At 46.2% G+C, this 18,135-nt stretch overlaps 1 protein-coding gene across 1 annotated transcript; it reads right to left on the reverse strand.

Moving 5' to 3' along the window:
• Nucleotides 1-5,388: 5,388 nt before the first annotated feature.
• LOC142818253 (uncharacterized) lies at nucleotides 5,389-18,135 on the reverse strand. Its single transcript, XM_075896686.1, has 5 exons — nucleotides 16,910-18,135; nucleotides 15,411-15,782; nucleotides 12,741-12,851; nucleotides 11,136-11,182; nucleotides 5,389-8,021 (listed from the first exon to the last, which is right to left on the reverse strand). Exons 1-5 carry the CDS (start codon nucleotides 16,959-16,961, stop codon nucleotides 7,878-7,880), a joined length of 726 nt encoding a protein of 241 aa, XP_075752801.1. The 5' UTR covers nucleotides 16,962-18,135; the 3' UTR covers nucleotides 5,389-7,877.

The following is an 18,135-nucleotide window of genomic DNA, read 5'->3' on the forward strand; positions in this document are numbered from 1 at the left end:
AGTCAGTGTGTGTGGCCGCAGCAGAGACAGTGGAGGAGGACAGCCCCTCGCTACTGACCTCACAGGCCAAGTGAACATCTCTGAAATGTCATCTCAGCCAGGAAGGAAGTTACTGACACACTCAGGGTCTCTACAACAGGCAAAGGGCTTTATTTATACATCACTTTTATTTGCCACATCACTTGAAACAGGTATGCAAAATGGTAAAAGTGTGGAAATAACAATCTAGCTCGGGGTGACCAACCTGTTACAGACAAAGAGCCAAAACAGTGGTGGATACAGCGCAAAGAGACGAAGGAAAGAAGTTGTTGAGCAAAAACCAAAAACAACAACAAAGAAAAAACACCGATGCCCCTTTAAGAGCCGTGTGTGGCCCAAGCCCAAGCTTCCATTGGCCGCAGCATCATATCTTGCTGCTCCAAGTGACGCCCTGACCAGACAAGGAAAAAAAGTCAGAGCAGGGGAACGCAGAACAGCTGCAGGTGTGGGAGCCGAGCTGTGGGAGCCACAATTTTTCCTCTGAAGAGCCACATGCGGCTCGCGAGCCGTGGGTTGGCTACCCCGGATCTAGCTGGTCTCTCCCTAATCTTCGTACTTACTGAAGTAAGGGCTGGAAGCCAGTTCTGGACCAGATCCTGTGCTCAGATACACAGGTGTCAGTCCACAGTACCTCCACCAAAGTCAATGGGTTTCCATTGGGGTAAGTGAGCAGAATCCGGCCCTTGGCTCATGATTTGACACCCACTGGGCTCAGGCGCCGTATCGCACAGCTACCGTGGAGTGGGGTGACCATGTTTCCCTTTGGTGAATCTGGGGCCCTTGGTAAAACTGCTCAAAGTCAAACGAGTTCAAAGGCTTCCAGTCAGAACGATGCCATGTCCCTTCCCAAACATGCCATAACTCTCCTGGGCCCAGCATGAGGAAAGGGTCATGGGGGGCTCAGGTACAGGTGTAGTGAGGCAAGAGTGACACTGGGGCCACTGGCCACAAGGCCCCCTCTTCTCCAGGCCCTGCGTCTTCCCCACTCTTGCTCCCCCACTGCCCCGTCTCTTTCGCCAGCCAATGCTGCCTGGGAAACTAGCAAAGACGGGGGGGGGGGGAGCCCGCTGCCAGTAGCGGGGTCATGTTCCCTCCCGCCCACCCCCAGGAAGCAGTAGCCCCAGCTCAGGCTGCTCTCTGGCTCACGTCGCTCTGCTCCCCGCCAGTGAGTGTGGGGTCCAGCCCCTCCCTCGAGTGCTGCGCTGGGAGAGCAGTATGAGCTGGGGCTGCTGGCTCCGCTTCCCCTGCTGCAGCCAGTGAGTGGGGGCAGGGCTGCACCCTGCTACTGGTGCCAGCCCCCCTGCTAGCGCCCCAGATTCCTAGACACTCTGGGCCACAGGCTGCTGGCTGGCCCTTTGGCCCATCCACCTATGGCATTTAGGGGATGTGCGCCCCCTCTTGCCACCCCGTGTGTCCCCCTTGGGGGGCTGTAGGTTTGGTTGAGGGGTTCAGAGAGCAGAGGGGGTGGGAGACGTGAGTCCCAGACTGACGGGCTCCAAGGCCCAGTCGGGCTGTGACCCTTCCTCTGCCTGGGCACAGGGTGACTGTTTAGGGAGCAGGGCCCAGCAGGCTCAAGCCAGTTCCACAGGGTGGCTCTAGGGAGGCAGTGCCACCCCCAACCCCGATTCCCCCAGCAGGACACCCCACCTGTCTCAGCTGTGGTGGGGGAAGGAGCAACCAAAATTATGATTCAAAGGGGGCAGGGGCTCAGCTCAAACATTTTGAAAAGTGCTGCCCAGACTGTAGGGAGGGGGTAGCTCCGGGTGAAGGAAGAGGAGAGGTGAGGGGCTGTGTCCCTCTGTCACACAGTGGCTGCCACTTCTCCCACTGCTCCCGGGTGAAATATCTGTCGTTAGTGTCACTCGGGTGTCATGGCTGACGATTGACCAACAGACAAATCATCACTAAAGTGGAATGAATGGATTTTGCCTAATGTCAATACTTCACCCAACTCTTTTTAAAAGAAATTATCCAGGTTACCATTTTGTTTAGTTTCTGTCACACCAGTTCAACACAAATCACTCTTCCTAAAGTTGTTCTCAGGTATCTCCCCTCTGAGTTACCTGACGCGTGACACACTTCATCAAAGAGCTGAAACATGCTTCATAACCAGGCAGGGTATGGTCAGGGTCCGTTGCCCAACTGTCCTCCATATCCACAATGAAAATCTTCAGTTTCACTCCTAGGCTACGTCTACAGTGCACGGCTATTTCAGGATACCTCTGGTATTCCGAAATAGCTACCCCACGTCTACTCAAGCTGCTCATTATTTCAAAATACTTTTCAAAATAATGGGCATGTTATTTCACCATCCTGGTAAACCTCGTTGTACGTGGGATAAGAAATGGTTTGAAATAGTGTGCTATTTTGAAATTTAGCGCAGTGTAGACGCTCCGAATTTCAAAATAAGGTACGCAATTGATGTAACTCAATTTGCATAGCTTATTTCGAGTTAAGCCCTGCTGTGTAGATGCAGGAAGAACCTCTTTTCCCCCAGAAAGGGACCTAGGGAACATGACATTTACATATATTTCCGCAAACTGCATTTAAAAGACAGTGACTATTTCCAGTGAACTTCTGTACAGGCAAACCTACCTCCTACGGAGAATGATTGCCCCCACACTCAGACACAGCCCTTCACACACACACACTAACCACAATGATAACTCTGCTTCACTGTCCGTGAGACGGAGAAAAGATGGGCTCTCTCTTCCGGTGTTTGCACTGAGCTGTGACCACCAGGTGTTTGAAACAGAGAGGAAGGCCTCTTATCACCTTCCCCAATCTCTGTCACTGCTGTGGCCAGTGGACACAGCTAAGTCAAACCTGCTCTTCACGATGTGTTTGTGCTACCTCATGCTGGGGCCCACAGAGACGTATTCTGTTATCCAGCACAGACATACTTTATTATTTCTGTAACAGATTCAGGTCCTGATCTGCTCTTACATCCCCCCAGAGTAATGCCATGGGAACAGAATAGTGCCTTCAACCTCCGTATGTCCAACCGGGCACAGCAAAGACAAAATTGAGCCATCATGTAGCATTGGTGGAAGCCTGGGTTTTATCCCCCACTAGTTCCCATCTAGGTTGTGTCTGCATTTGAGTTTTTGTCTCACCCATAATTATTCCCAGTAGATACAGATGGACTGGCCGTGGCAGAGGTGGGATGTGGAGGTGGCAACATTTTCTCCAAGGGTAGGTCTATACTGTATCCCTCTGTTGGCAGAGGGATGAAGATTAGGCAGGCCAACATTGCAAATGAGGCAGGGATTTAAATATCCCGTGCCTAATTTGCATAAAAATGGTCACTGCGTTTTGCCGACTCAGCACTTTGTCGGGAAAAAGCAGCAGTCTAGAGGGGGATCTGTTGAGAAAGAAAGCCTTTTTCGACAGATCCCTTATGCCTCCTGCAAGGGAGAAAGGCTTTCTTTCTCGACAGATCCCACTCTAGACTGCTGCTTTTTGATGACAAAGTGCTGAGTCGGCAAAACACGGTGGCCATTTTTATGCACATTAGACGTGGGATATTTAAATCCTTGCCTCATTTGCAATGTCGACCTACCTAATCTGCATCCCTCTGCTGACAGAGGGATGCGGTCTAGACATACCTCAAGTGTGTCATTTAGACCTGCTCAGGGAAGGTGGTAAAAACACCTGCAAATAGCTGATGCTGGAGTCTCCATCATTGTTACCATTGGTGGGGTTGCTTGCCCTTGGCACTGGAAGTAAAATATACTCACCTGTAGACAAGGCCATGATGAAGAAGCCTGTCAAGGGAGGTCAATGGATATTCTCTCCTGAAGAACACACTACATTTGTAATAGCACTAGGCAGTAAATAGCACTGGGGTTATCAAAGGGATTAACTCTGAGCTACCGGACAAGGTTTCAAAGCCCATGTTCTGTCACATTCTCCTGTCTCATCCCATGACGAGACCAGCTAGTTGGATGTTAACCAGAGCTGAGCTGACCATACACCCATTGCCTGTGAAACTCCATGACAAAAAAGTCACAACTTCATTCTGGACCATATTGTGTCACACTGCAAACTGACACATGATTGAACCTTCTTTTCCAACAAGGCACTAGGCCAGTGACACGGGGCTGCTTCCCGCGAGTATTCTGAACAGTTAACGTTCCCCTTCCTTCCTGAAATGTGCATCTTGTGCCTTCCGCCCACCCCCCACATTGCTGTAAATATTTTCAGTTGTACACAACAGCAACTTCGGCTACAGATACAGTTTCTGGGGCAGCAGCCTGAAGGTGACCAACATGCAGTTCAATGCAATAACAAATATGTTGTGATAGTAACAGATGCCACAGATTCAGCCCACACACAAGCAGCCGCTCGTAGACAGCGCACATGTGGTAATGGCTGGGCTCTCCAGAATAGCAAAGAGGTGTATGTGCATGTAATGAGCTCACGCAGAGCATTTACACGGACTTCTTTGCTCTTAATTTTTTTATTCTCTTTAAGTGAAGAAACATATTTGTTGACTATTTTTTCCTGAATATTTTCAGAAGCAATTGTTTTCTCCAGTCCAAAGAGTTTGCCAATTGCACTAGCTGTAAAGCTGGGCAAATCCTTCAGGAGAAAGACAAAACCCAACACCCTGATTAGCAAAAAGCCTTGCCTAGTTTAGGTCAATATGGTGTGTGAAGTCCTGTTAGTCACCACTTGCAAATACTTCGCTGACTGCTGGGAATTTCTGGCAATACTTGCAGGAACCAAGAGTTTCTCAAAATTTAGTCTCCATGGTGGTTCCTCCAAAAACCTATTACAGAAGTTAATTTTAAAATCGTTCAATCAACAAATCAAGGCACACAAGCAACGTCACACAACTTAGGCAACCACTCATATAACACCAATGCTGAATGCCAGATACACCAATTGAACATTTTGCAAGTAACTGATAGGCTGAAAGTTTGTCATAGAAATGACGTGATGAATACTTACAAATAATGAACATGCAGAAATCAGGAACAGTTCACAAATGATTTGCTAACTAAAATGGAGATCATGTTCTTAGAGGATGTTCCTAGTAGCAAATAGAGTAGCCAGTTCTGTCTATGATCCGCAGCTTTGTAGCATATTCAGCTACACTTTGTTAGACAGCTGGGATAGCCTTGGTGACTGAACAAAATAGGAAGAAACATAGCACTTTTTTTTTTAGGAGAAACATTTTAGGAAGTAAGAATAATTCTCACTGTTACCTATTTAGGAACTTACCTACTGTTTGAGAATTTAATGTAGATGATCTGTAATTTTAACAGGAGTGTATTGAACTAGATCATTGAAAAATTGTGGAGTGCTGTTGTAGCACATGAGAAGGGAATTGTATACGTATAAAGCTCTGTTCTATGCAACTGCATTAGATTAGATTAGCGTACAATTGAAATGTAAGTTGACCAATGGTTACTTTCTACTTCTGTTTGCAAAGAATGGAATGTCTGATGGGTTATTTTATGTCTAGAAAACAGCAGCTTCCTAGGCAATTTGTCTTTTTCCTTCTTTCACTATTATATCTACAATATAGAAATGACAATAACGTAAAATAATTCTTGCACTAAAGTAGGAAGTAGATGTGTGCTTAAATAAATCTAAACATGTAACACTTTGTTATAGCTATTTTGGATTACAGCAACATGTATATCTGCAACCATGGCTAAGATGCTAGGCTATGTACAAAAAGACAGTCCCTGCTCTGAAAAACAATCTAACTTTAATAATGCTTGAGTATTAGTTCTACCTGTGCAGTTTATATCCAATGTTAACAAATGCATGAAACCTGGAGGATGGAATTTTGGACCAAGAATTGTTTGACTCACCTTTGGAACATACATTATCAGTCTGTTTATGATTGCAAGAGGTCAGACTTTGGGAAATTAAGAGAATTAGCAAAAAAATTCCAACAGGTGTTGTGTGCTTGTGAGTACAAGTGAGTCATGCCTGTAGGGGGCGTAGCTCAAGTCTGCCATGTTGCACCACACATGTGCATGCCGCGATGTGGCCCAGCAGTCTCATACAATATCTGGCTGTCATGATAGGGGGTAAATGCAGCTGTTCCATAATGTCCTTTATTGCTAGGAGCCTGGGCTAGGGAAGAGAGACTCTGGTTTGGGTTGCATCCAGCAGGGCACCCGCAAACTCTATCCGCTACACGGGGATTGGTACATCTCCATGATAAAACCAGCAGCTGTGTGACTCCCATGATGCACCACAACACTCAGTGAGAGGAAAGGCCCCTGGGAGATGTAGTGCGGCTCAGGAGAACAGTGCATGGGAGACAATGGGAGCTCGACCTGGGAGTCCCATAAGACAATGAGCCACAAGAGGGAAACAATTTCACTGATTCTCACTGAAATGTTTGGGGTAATTTCAACCCAAATGTTACATGGAGGGTTTTGTTGCCACATTTTTCATGGATCCCTAAGCCACGCCTCTTTGGCTCGAGGATGGACCATGGAGAGAGTGCCGTGCCAGGAAAAATAATCAACCAACTTTCAGCACTAGCAATCAGGACAGATTGTTTTAATGTAGCAAAGGCATCTTCTCAGTGAAAGGGGAAAGAAATTTGAGAAGAATCTCAGTTTCTCCATTACATTTCCAGGCTCCCAAATTAAGGGGAGCCCAAGGGCATGAGCTACCTGCCTAATGAAACATTTAAAGGGTTACAAAAAGGAAGATCCTACCTTCCCCACATCCGTAGCAATTCCACACCCCACTCACCCAATTGCTTTTATCTTCACTTCAGCTATGTCTACACTGCAGGCTTCTAGTGCAAGAACTGTTTTGCGCAAGAGTTTCTGTGCAAAAATTCTTGTGCAAGAGTGCGTCCACACTGCCATATGCTTTGCGCAAGAGATGTGCTTTTGTGCAGGGGCGTCCATGGCAGCGTGGACACTCTCTTGTGTAAGAAAGCTCTGATGGTCATTTTAGCCATAGGGGTTTCTTGCGCAAGAAAGCCCTGTTGCCCGTCCACACTAGCCTTTTTGCAGAAGAGCTCTTGTGCAAAAGGGCTTATTCCTTGTGGGGAAAGGAATAACTTTTGTGCAAGAAGCCCTCTTTTCTGACACTTTACTATAAATTTACTTGCACAAGAATGTGCGTGCAGTGCAGACGCTCTGCAAGTTTTTGCGCAAGAACAGCCATTCTTGTCCAAAAAGCCTACAGTGTAGACATAGCCTTCATATTTTTAAAATTACTTTAGAATGAATAAAGAGCATCTCATTCTAGGATCTTCACAGAGCACACCATCCATGGCAGAGCCAACAACAAGCTACCGTCAGTTTCTTATTCTGCATCCTACCCCGTGGCTCCAAATGCTACACATACTGAGTATCACAGACACCCAGAGAGCTACTAGAACAGGGACACACAGGGTACATGTTAATGGAACCCATAGTAGCGCTTAGTATGTCCCACATGCTCTGGAGATAGGAATCATCTGTATGTTGTTGTGTCTGTTCATTGCCTGACATAATGGGATCCTGGATCCCTGACTCGGGCCTCCAGGCTCTCCCCCTGTACGAAGAGACAATAATGATACTCTACAGGATCAGGGACTCAAGCTGCTTTCAGAGCAGATGGGTCCTGAGCTCACAAAGACGCTTGAGATTTAACCCATCATCCATTTACGTTTGTAAAATGCACTCGTCTGGAGAGGTGGACCGTCCGGAAAATCCATCTGAACCACATTGCCACGGCTGGAGCTTTCCCAACAAGTCGGATGTTTTGGAGTATTTACAGCAGAGCTCTTGAACTGTGCGACTCCCAGAGTAACTGCATGTGCTGAACATGCCTAAAACCAGCTGTCCACGTTGGGGTTCCGGCTGCTGCTAAGAGAAGCATATAGAGGCATATTCAGGCTGTGACCCCAAAGTGGGCTGACTGTTCCCAACATCTTCTCCTATCCTTGCATAAATTGTTGATACTGTCTTTGGCATTGAACTTTCCATGGGAGATTCCTCTTGATTTGAGACCTAGATATAAGCAGACAAAACAATCCCATGAGATAAGAAAATTATTCCTGGGGATCAGCCTTGATTAAAAAGAGATTTGATTTTATAGTTATCTAATTATCTATCTATTTGTATTTATTTATCCTATGACACCAAGCAGCAGCAATTAGCTCAGCAGGTGTTCCTTTTCCATCCTTCTCACTTGAGCTTAAAGTCAGTCCGGGAATTGCTGACTGCACCTGAGAACAACATCATCAGGGATTAATTAAGTTTATGGCACCCCAGGAATCACATTGTGACATATTGCAAAAGTATGGTGATCTGGGGCCCTGGACCCAGCAATGTATGCCAAAAAATCTCCATCAGTCAGAGACATGGCTCAAAGCACATGGTAGAAATAAGCACATGGACCAGTCCCTAAAGACTCAGGATGTGTGTAGCACATCAGATCGGCACAGGTACAAATATCCAGAGAGAGGTCCACATTTGCATAAAGCCTGTGAAGGAGAGATCACAGAAGCTACTACAGACAGCTCAGATCACTGCTGATTGGCTGAGGCAGTCTGCTCTGGCCGGACACCAAACTTATTTGTGGCTCAAGATGAGTCATTTACACAGCTCTAGTCAAGGCCTGTTCTGTAGGTGGGTCAGTGGAACTGTTCAGGTATCTCGGGGAGTCATGACTCTGCAGTGGATGTAGAAAGGAGAAACCTGACATAAGCCCATGTATCGCAGGCCTGATGTGAGCTAGGTAAAAGTGACCAAGGCTTTGCTAATATAAAGCAAAGTTGGTTTATGAGCAAAAGGCAGGTCCTGCTTGCAAGATCTGGCATCAACTGGGCTGATATTTCCAAAACACTCCTACCTAAGGGGTACTAGCACAGGTCATAATCACATGCCAGAGGCAGCTAACAGAACTGTGAGAACAACGAGCAGTCCTGGGGCACCTTAGGGTATGACTCCACTACAGCGTTATTTTGAAATAGTTAATTCGAAATAGTTTGGCTGTGTAGATGCTAGTAAAGTTATTTCAAAATAACTTTGCTGTGTAGACATACCCTTAGAGAATGACACATTTATTAGCTTTCATGGGTAAAACCCACTCCATCAGATGGCAGGAGACGGTGCTTCGTTTGACAGTAATCGTGGCCTAGTGCCATGGCACCTCATCTGAAGTTGTGGAGTTTGGGAGTTCGCGGAGTCTGCTGTGCTGGTTCTCTGCACAGAGCAAATGCAAGACACTAGGAGGAACATACACACAGGCAAACGTTTGTCAACATGTGCTGGAGGGAGATACTATTAGGACACCACATCACCGACCACAGTGAATGTCACAGGGAGCAAAGTGGTGGTAAAGGGATGAATGAGAGTCAGCAAGAGAGACCTTGGCAACAGGCAAGGACAGACAGAGAGAGCTGGGAGATTCACTATTCACACTGATCTGTGCTTTGTGCAAGTTTGTGCTTAGCACAGGGGTGGCAGTTCAGGTAGGTTTGGTTTTAAAAGGAGCTGGTTCCTCCATCCCCGGCAGGAGACATCTTAATCTTGCAAAGACAGGCGTTACCAGTGTATGTGGGGGAAGCGCAGAAAACCACACGGTGCCGAGCTATAGCAAGAAACTCATGAAACCACATGGACCCTCAGCACGGGGAAACCACCGCCCAGAAGGACCATGTCAGGGACTGCAAGAGCATGCCTGCTGGGGAACATGCTCAGAGTCAGAAAGAGAGAGGTGGGGAACCCCTGAAATGCTGAGACCCCTAATGGGGAGGTTTTTACAGAGACTGGCCGTTGGGTCCCTGGCAGGATAGCCAAGAGGTGCTATCAGGGTGTAACATTAAATAACAAGCCATGATCACTACCGTTATTCAGGCACAAGACGACAGACTTGACCAGCCTCTCAGACTAACCACTCACCTTCCCCTTCGAAATTTTTAGTTCCCCTTAATATCTGCATCCTTCTCTAGTGAATGCACCTGCGCTTGCTCTGAGAAATGCTGCCACAAACCAGAGGATGGTTTGGGAGAAGTGTCATAGCTCAGACCCTGTGTCTAGCTAGCTGCAGGGTTTGCTGAAGGTGCCTCCGGGGCCAGAAAACCCACGCTTTCAGCAGTCTCCAGGTTTTAATAGCGTGCATGAAAGTCAAGTGTTTCTCTTCCCCAAAGGCCCATCCCTCACTATCAGTCACCATGTCTGGAGCAGTGGGGGTAGAGAACAGGTCAAGAATGACTCAGAAAGGTGCAAATCAAAGACAGCCACCCCCTTTGCATTTATTATAGTCATTGTTTCAGTCTGCATCTGCTCAGCTCTTGGTGTTTTAATGTCGGTAATGAGCTTTGCTATGATAGTGGTAGGTCAGATGCGCCTCTCCTACCCTCACCGCAGAGCGGCCATGTCCGAGACAGACTTGGGAGGGTCATCAGCCCTGGCATGGAACTACTGCAGCCAGGGGAGAGGTATCCTCTCTGCCAGTTCCAGAGAGGGCAGTTCTGCTGCACCAATTCTGTGTTGGGCCCGGCAGGCACAGCTGGCACTCTGTGTGGTCACCTTGAGCCCTTGCCCAGAGCTTGTTAGGCAGCTGCATGGCTGTCCGGCTGCGCAGTGTAACCCACACACCTAGCATGGTGCATTGTCCCCTTAGAGCAAAAGATTAAAACAAGTGAGCCTGAGGTGAGAGTTTGTCTTCTGGTACGTCTGTGAACGATGTATATTGTCAGGAAGTCATTCTAGGGTGTGCATCTGCTACTTACAAGCAGTTGTTTCTAAACATTCAAAATCCTTGATTGGATACACTGATCATGACAAATAGAACCAGGTTGCTAAAGCAAATCCTTTTTATTTGTTAAAAATTTGCTTTCTTTAAATATTCTCCCAAAATTCCTTATGAGCCAAATCCCTAGCTGGTCAAAAATTACACTGTTCCATTGCTCTCAACCAAATTTTTAACTGATTTAGTGTAATTTGATGAGTTAATGAATTAATCTAAAGTAACATAACCCAGTTGTAAACTGATCTAAGAGTGTGCACAAAGGAACTGATGTCAGTTCATCTAACTCAGCGCAAAAACAGATAATAGTTGAAGTGCAACTTGTGCGTGGAAACCAGATCCCCATGTTTTATTATGATTTACAGTACCTCTTGTTGCTTCATGATTCTTCTCTTCCTCTGCTGAACTTCACCTGCTAAAGTTGTTTGCACAGTTAATATTTACAGGCACAGTAGGATTCTGTGATTTACATAAATCTATGCATCTTTCTAGTGCTTGAACTCAATAGTCTCACTGCATTTTTGAAACAGAAGACATGCATCACTGGCACAAAGAGAAATGGATTATTGTCTCTTGAGTTAGAGATTTCTCTGTATATGTGTTCTGGGAGCAAAAGGGGGAAAATGATTTACAAATAATTAACCTCAGATTCCTGAAAGAGTCAAAGGTATTTAAGGGTTATGGGACTGATTTTTTTCCCCTCACTAAAACCAGTTTTACATATCTCTAGTGACATCAGTGGGATTACTCCAATTTTCAATGGGCTTTACGATTTAATCAATTGGCTTAATGAGTGTCTACCTGTGCCAGTTCCTTTTGGAGGAGGTTCTGAAGTGTTGCTCACAACTTTCCATCCCACCATTTTCAAAGGCTCCATATTGCCCTAGGCACATCACCGATTATTATCTGTGATATAGGACTATCATAGGCTAAATCCCCACTCTGGCACAATAAATGCAGAAGTGGGGGCCCGCAAAAGTACCCCAAAGCCTTATCTTTCCAGGCTTTGGTATAAAACTTCCCCCCAAAATCTTAAAAACCTGGATTTTGGGGATAAAAAAAATCTGTTGCCACCACCCAAGTAATGATAAGGAAACCAGGGGAGAGATCACTTGGGAAATCTCACCCCCTACGATACAAACCAGGACACAAAACTTAACCAATACCAGGTTAATAAAAAGAAAGGAGAAAGATTTTTTATTATCACCACAATATTCCTGTTGCAAGTACAATGACTAGATGGAAAAGTCACAAATTAATATACTCATGAGGGGAACCCGCCATGGGCCAAGACTTAATTACAAAGGAGAGCAAAACCCGTTTTTTAATGCACAGACATCAGATTCCCATTTCCAAACCATAAAACAATAAAACCTAATGGATGTAGCTAAACTTTACCTTACTTACAGCATCTATTCTTGAAGGGAGAGATTCTGTCTGTTCCCCTTACTAGCTGGAAAGAAACTGCCCCCAGAGACAAAGGAGGGAAAAACTCCAAAATTCCTTTGTCCCAGTTTGAAATTCCTACCTATATTCCTATTGGCCGACTCTACCTGGCTTAGGTATGTTAACCCCTTAGTCCCCAGGCTGCTGGCCATTTCTCATGATCATGACAGGCACAATATATGATTGCAGAGCCCCACTGAGCTGCAACCCTCCAAAGTTTGCATCTTGAGTCACTGCATGGAGACAACGTTACATGGCCCCAGCAGAATGTTTTTATCTACAGATGCCACGGAGCCATGCTGTCAATCTCAATCCTGACAGTGTGGAAGATAATCCTACATAAATGCATGTTCCTCGGGTTGTCTTGTGACAACTTCCCCATGGTCTCCCAAATGATCAGTAGCATCTTGCACTTTTCTGGACATGATGTAATGGGAGGGTCACTTGGATTTGTTCATTAGAAAATATTTTTGCAGAATCGAAAGCATTGCCAGCAGTGAGTGAGGTGTGGAAGGAAGACCACTTACCCATATGCCATCTGAAGCAGAAGACCAGCAACAGGAGGACTAGGAGCAAACTGAAGCCTGCAGTCACCAGGAGTCCAGGGAGGAGATATGGATTCTTCTCTGGGTTTCCTCCTGACATATAGAAGGAGACATGTTTTCTGAGTATTTTATAGACAAATAATGATCCTGGCAATGTAGATTTTTCAGAAAAGGCCTTTGTAGGTTGAAGGGCTGGGCTGAATTGAGGTAGCAGTGCTAGGCTAGCAACCATGAAGACCTCGGGTAATGTCTCTCAACGCTTGTACCTTGATGGCTATGCAGCTGGGGAGCATTTGCTCCCACCACACCTGGTAAGATGTGCACTCGGCAACAGAAGGGCTTCTGCACAACCCTGCCGCATTCACTGCATGCTTAGGAGACACAGCCCGTGGGAGAGAACATAGGCAAATAACTGAGGGTAAGAAATGCTGCCCACCTCAGGACTTCTAGGCAGTGATGAAGGCACTCACCTGGGATGGCAGAGACCTTCAGAGGAGGGCTTGAACCCAGCCTGAGTTCCCCCATCTGAGTATCCGAATCACCAATCTATTGGCTATTCTGGGATGAGTCCCTCAAACTCTCCTGCTGAAGCTCTTGGACTTAGATTTGAACTTGTGTCCCACCCTCCACTTCCAGGTGAACACAGCCCTGGAGACCATTTGAATATTTAACACATTGGAAAACTCTGTAGGGTGGTGATCAGGACCCTGCTCCGAGAGAGGAGAGATCTGTATTCACAGCTGTGGTCTACAGCAAGGATTCTAGCTGTGGTCTCCCACATCTTGAGTTCCCTAAACACTGTTAAAGGTAGGAAGAAGCAACTCCCCCTCCAGTAGCAGTGTGAATTTAGAGCCTTCCACCCCAGCTCCAATTTTGTTTGTTTTATTCTGACTAAAACCATTCAGTGAATTCATGTCAAATTTGCAAATAGTTTTGGGTCAATTTCTTTCTATCCCTTATTCTTTTGGCACCATAACTATAAACAAATGGGCTGTAAGAATCTTTTCCTCGCAAAGAAAGTATATTTTTTCCGTATTCCAAAAGTGCTGAACTATTTCTTCTTAGTCTTTCCAAAACAAATAACCTTTGATCAGACACCTCACCTTGAAAATTTCAACTTGATCAGTGAATGTTTTGGAAAGTTTTGAGGACTGAGAATGGATGTTTAACCTTCCCCGGCACCATTACAACTCAATAAGCCTTACTTCCGTGTCAGGCAAACTGACGGAACGGATAACTGTGGAATGTTACACAACATCTGGATGAATGTCATTGCATGAGCCGGTCCTGAAAAAGTGGCTGAAAGTCCACTCAATTTCTGATCCCAAAAGCAAGGCGTTCTAGGACCTGGAATCCCAGGACAATAGCAGACTGAGGAGAAATGTATGCTGGGAGAGGAATAGAAAAGCAGTGGGCCCACGATGCCTGGGCTCCAGGGTTGGGAGGTGGGGGCAACTCCACCAGTGTTCACAGCTGGGTCAGACCAAAGGTCCATCTAGCCCGGTGTCCTGTCTTCCAACAGTGGCCAATGCCAGGTGCCCCAGAGGGAATGAACACAACAGGGAATCAAATGATCCATCCCTTGTCTCCTTTTTTCACAACAGTAATAACGCTTTCCCAATCACAATGGATATTCCCAACCAGGGCAAATGACAGACTTCACCTGGCCCTGGGCAATATGGCAGAGGTCTCGCCTCCCGACCTCCGAAAGAGGTGTGGTCTCTGGTGGAAGGGGTGGGGCTGAAGGCAACCACCTCTCAGCACCGGGGCTCCAGTGGCAATTTAAAGTCCCTGAGACTCTGTCCACTGCTGCTACTCCAGTAGCAGTGACAGCCAGGAGCTTCAGGCCCTTTTAAATCAGTGGGTGCTGGGGCAACTGGTCCCTTTGCCGTCCCCCTTCCCTTGGCAGCCTAGTTCTCATCCTTATACATCCAAGGATCCATGAGCCCTCTTGTCTACAGCCATGCCTGGGGACCTCACGTTCAGTTCGTTATCCACCTGGGCCCCAAAGACCTTTCAGTGTCACTGCATTCCAGGACACAGGCCCTCATTCTGTAAGAGCAAGCTACGTGCTCTGTACGGAGATAACTCGTCTCACGTTTGTCTGTGCTAAACTGTGTGCTGTTCCGATCAGCTCACCTTACCAAAAGAGCCAGATCAGCCTGCATAACTGCCATGCTTCTCTCATTATTTAGCACCCCACCAATTTTTGTGCCACCTGCAGCCTTTCCTGGCAATGAATTTCTATTTGCTTCCTTAACTCTATTAGCCATAACTCTATCATTGATGACTTTTGCTTCATCTCTGATACAGGTCCATCACTTTCTTGGCCTATCTCTGAAAAATAGATCAATTAATAAGAAATAAACGTGAGGATGGGGAGGAGCAGCCAAAATGTTTGTGTGGTACTTTAAGAGGCATTCTTACACCTGTGATTTAAGGAGTGAGACCTGGTTGGACAGTGGCTGTTGCTATTGAAGATCCAGTTATGTCAGAACCTATGACATGACCTGAATTGTCTCGCCCACTGAAGTCTGTTTGCTCGCTTACAGGATAAGTGTTAGATTTCTGCACACTCCTGTTCCTGCTCGTGTGTGGCATCAGAGGTGGGTCAGCCTGCTTTGGTGGGGAGCACACAAATCACATACTTACTGGAGACTGTTAATGTGATGTCTCTCGTTTGCTGCACTGTGCCGAAGGAGATGCTGTAGACTCCGCTGTCATTTAGCTGCAGGTTCTGAAGGAGCAGAGAAGCATTTTCAGGGAAAAAGACAGTCCTGCTTCGGTATGCTTGGTGTGTGTAATATTCAGCGCAGCGGGCGGGAATCCCCGCAGCACAGGCAGAGCAGTTAGTCACTGTGTAGCTGATGAGCGTATCAGGGGTGTTATTGAAATTCCATCGAATTGGCAGAGAAAGGTGAACAGAGCAATTGAATTTAAAGGAGACAGACAGAAGGACAGACTGACCCACAGTTCCATTGAGTGAACTCTGAGGGACTTCAATGAAAAGAGGTTGGGAGAAACCTGCAATAAATAGACAGAGATCAGCAAATCACCAGTCTTGATACCAGAGTAAACATTTTCACTGAATATCACGTTTCTACAGGGAACATTGTGTACTGAGATTTTAAAGCGTTTACTTCATTGCACCCAGGTTTTGCTACACAAAACGCTACAAATTTTGTGGCAAAGCTTCGCACCATCTTCCATATATTTTATTATTTTCCAATAATTAGATGGCTATCACATGACTCGAGTAGGTTCTATAGCAATGCTCCCAAGGGGGGGGGGGATGTCTGTTGGACTTGGAATTCTGATAAAAGGTATGTCTGCATGTCTTGGAGGGCAGCAGCCTTGATGAATGCTTAGAAAGAGGAGTCTGTGTGGAAATGGTGTTTAGAAATACCTTGACAACTTCAATAACTATGCAGATGGAACTACTGAGCAGTTCCTTGCCCCAGTTCAGTAAAGAGCTGCTCTCTGCCATCAGAGAAGGAGTGCCCAGGTTTCATCACTATGGGAGGGAGAGATCAAAGCAAATCCGGCCTCTCAGAAAACCCTTTAACGATTTGTGAATCTATTGGGCTTTATCAAGTGCCCCCACCCCAAAGAGCCTGCCTGAGAGGGAAGCTCCCAAAGCCCCTCATGAACCGGGTTTGGAGAAGGGAAATAGGCAGGACATAGACACACCGAGTGTGAATTTGAATCTCTAAGGGACCCTCCATGCCATGGACCTGAGCCAACTGCTACGAACCTAAGACATTGGTTTTAATTTGTGATTCCCAAACCAGCACTGTTACTCAGATATAACTCCAAAGAAAGACAAAGGACATTTAAAAAACATAACAGCAAACAGCCATGTAGAAAAGATGCCAGTAGAATACAGCAGCCTGACTGTGCAGATCAGCTTTCATACAAGCTGTACACCCTTGAAGCCAACGGCTCAAAAACAACACTGCATAGCATTATAGTGTTGCAGACTATTAAATGAATCCAAGCAGGTACATTGTGGATACCACGACCTCCTTTGCTCTTTCCCCACATGATGTGGAGCAATTCAAGTGCTGTATGTCATATACTGGGTTCCCTCTAGTCCCAATTAGTGCATTTCTAACGAGGCATTTTCAGCCCTCTCCCCTTTCCAGACTTACCAAAGAACAGCAGGATGGAACAGCAAATCCGACTGCTCCAGTGGGAGTTCATGGCTGGTCAGACTCACCACACATGGCCACAGCAGACATTGTAGGACGAGTGCCCTCCTTACCGACCTCACGGGCCAAGCGGACGCCTGCGGTATGTCATGGCAGGCCAGGAAGGAAGTTACAGATGCTCTGAGGATCTTTGCACCGTGCAGAAAGGCTTTCTTTGTCAATGGCAAAGAATTCAAGTTTTTGTCTATCATCTGCAGCTGATAGATTATTTTTTTGAACTGTATTGGGGGGAATCTCTTACTAAAGGCTCTGGCCACTCTAGAGAATTGCACCGAAGCAACTTGCACCAGTGGCACTGAGTCAATGCAAGCAGTCTCCTCTCAGGGGCTCACAGAGCACTGCACCCGCACACAGCGCACACTGCAGGGGCTGTGGGTTATTGCACCTCGACCACAACAGCCAGCACTGCTTCCAGGAGCAGGTGTTCAGTGTCTGTGGGCAATGTGGTTAGAAGTACACCAGTTCACTTTTTTTCTTGCTTTGTACAAAGGATGCTTCAGATGGTTCCATCCTGTCTGAGATTTTGGGCATGAGTATTGGGGGACAGAGACAGGGCTCAGTCTCCTGTATGCCAAGGTGGGGTGTTACTAGCCTTCTCCGAGCCATTCTTGGGATGGCAGCCTCATGTTTACCATGCTGAGCACGGATACTTTGGGAGGCAGTTCTCTGCCTCTTATTTGTTCCCTTTGTCAATGTCCTGGTAGTATATTATGTTGGATACTAATTTTACTTTCTTGGTTTTGGTGATTAACCAATTTCTTTCTCTTTTTTTGCTCTCCCCTGATGATGTTGAGATAGGAGAGGTCCAGGCATGGTTTCGGAGGAGTAACTTAGATTTCCTTACTCCCCTTCGCTAGTACTGCTCAGCTCAGAACAAAATATTGATACAGTTTTAACAAAAGCTCAGCTGGGCCTATCTTGTTGTAAACAATTTGCAGCCAAACAAAGAGAAGCAAAGGTGTGGATTATATTGTGTTGCAGTGTACTTCTTAGAAATGGGCAAAGCAACCAAAAACAATACAAATATATAACTGAAATGATATGCATAGAAAATGAAACATTGATTTGTGCTCTTTGTTATTTCCACAAGAAGCATGTTTTTATGGTGCTCACTAAGCCTGCTCTAAATGTGACTTCTGCTTTCATAAGGACCACCTCTCTCACTG

Source organism: Pelodiscus sinensis, chromosome 13 (genome assembly GCF_049634645.1).
Source record: "Pelodiscus sinensis isolate JC-2024 chromosome 13, ASM4963464v1, whole genome shotgun sequence".
Taxonomy (NCBI): Eukaryota; Metazoa; Chordata; order Testudines; family Trionychidae; genus Pelodiscus; species Pelodiscus sinensis.

Coding starts and splice junctions, on each gene's coding strand:
- LOC142818253 (XM_075896686.1), bottom strand. CDS start 16,961: ATGAACTCCCACTGGAGCAGTCGGATTTGCTGTTCCATCCTGCTGTTC. Junction 12,852..15,410: donor CATCACATTAACAGTCTCCA/GTAAGTATGTGA, acceptor TCTATATGTCAG/GAGGAAACCCAGAGAAGAAT. Junction 11,183..12,740: donor CTGCTTCAGATGGCATATGG/GTAAGTGGTCTT, acceptor AAACAACTTTAG/CAGGTGAAGTTCAGCAGAGG.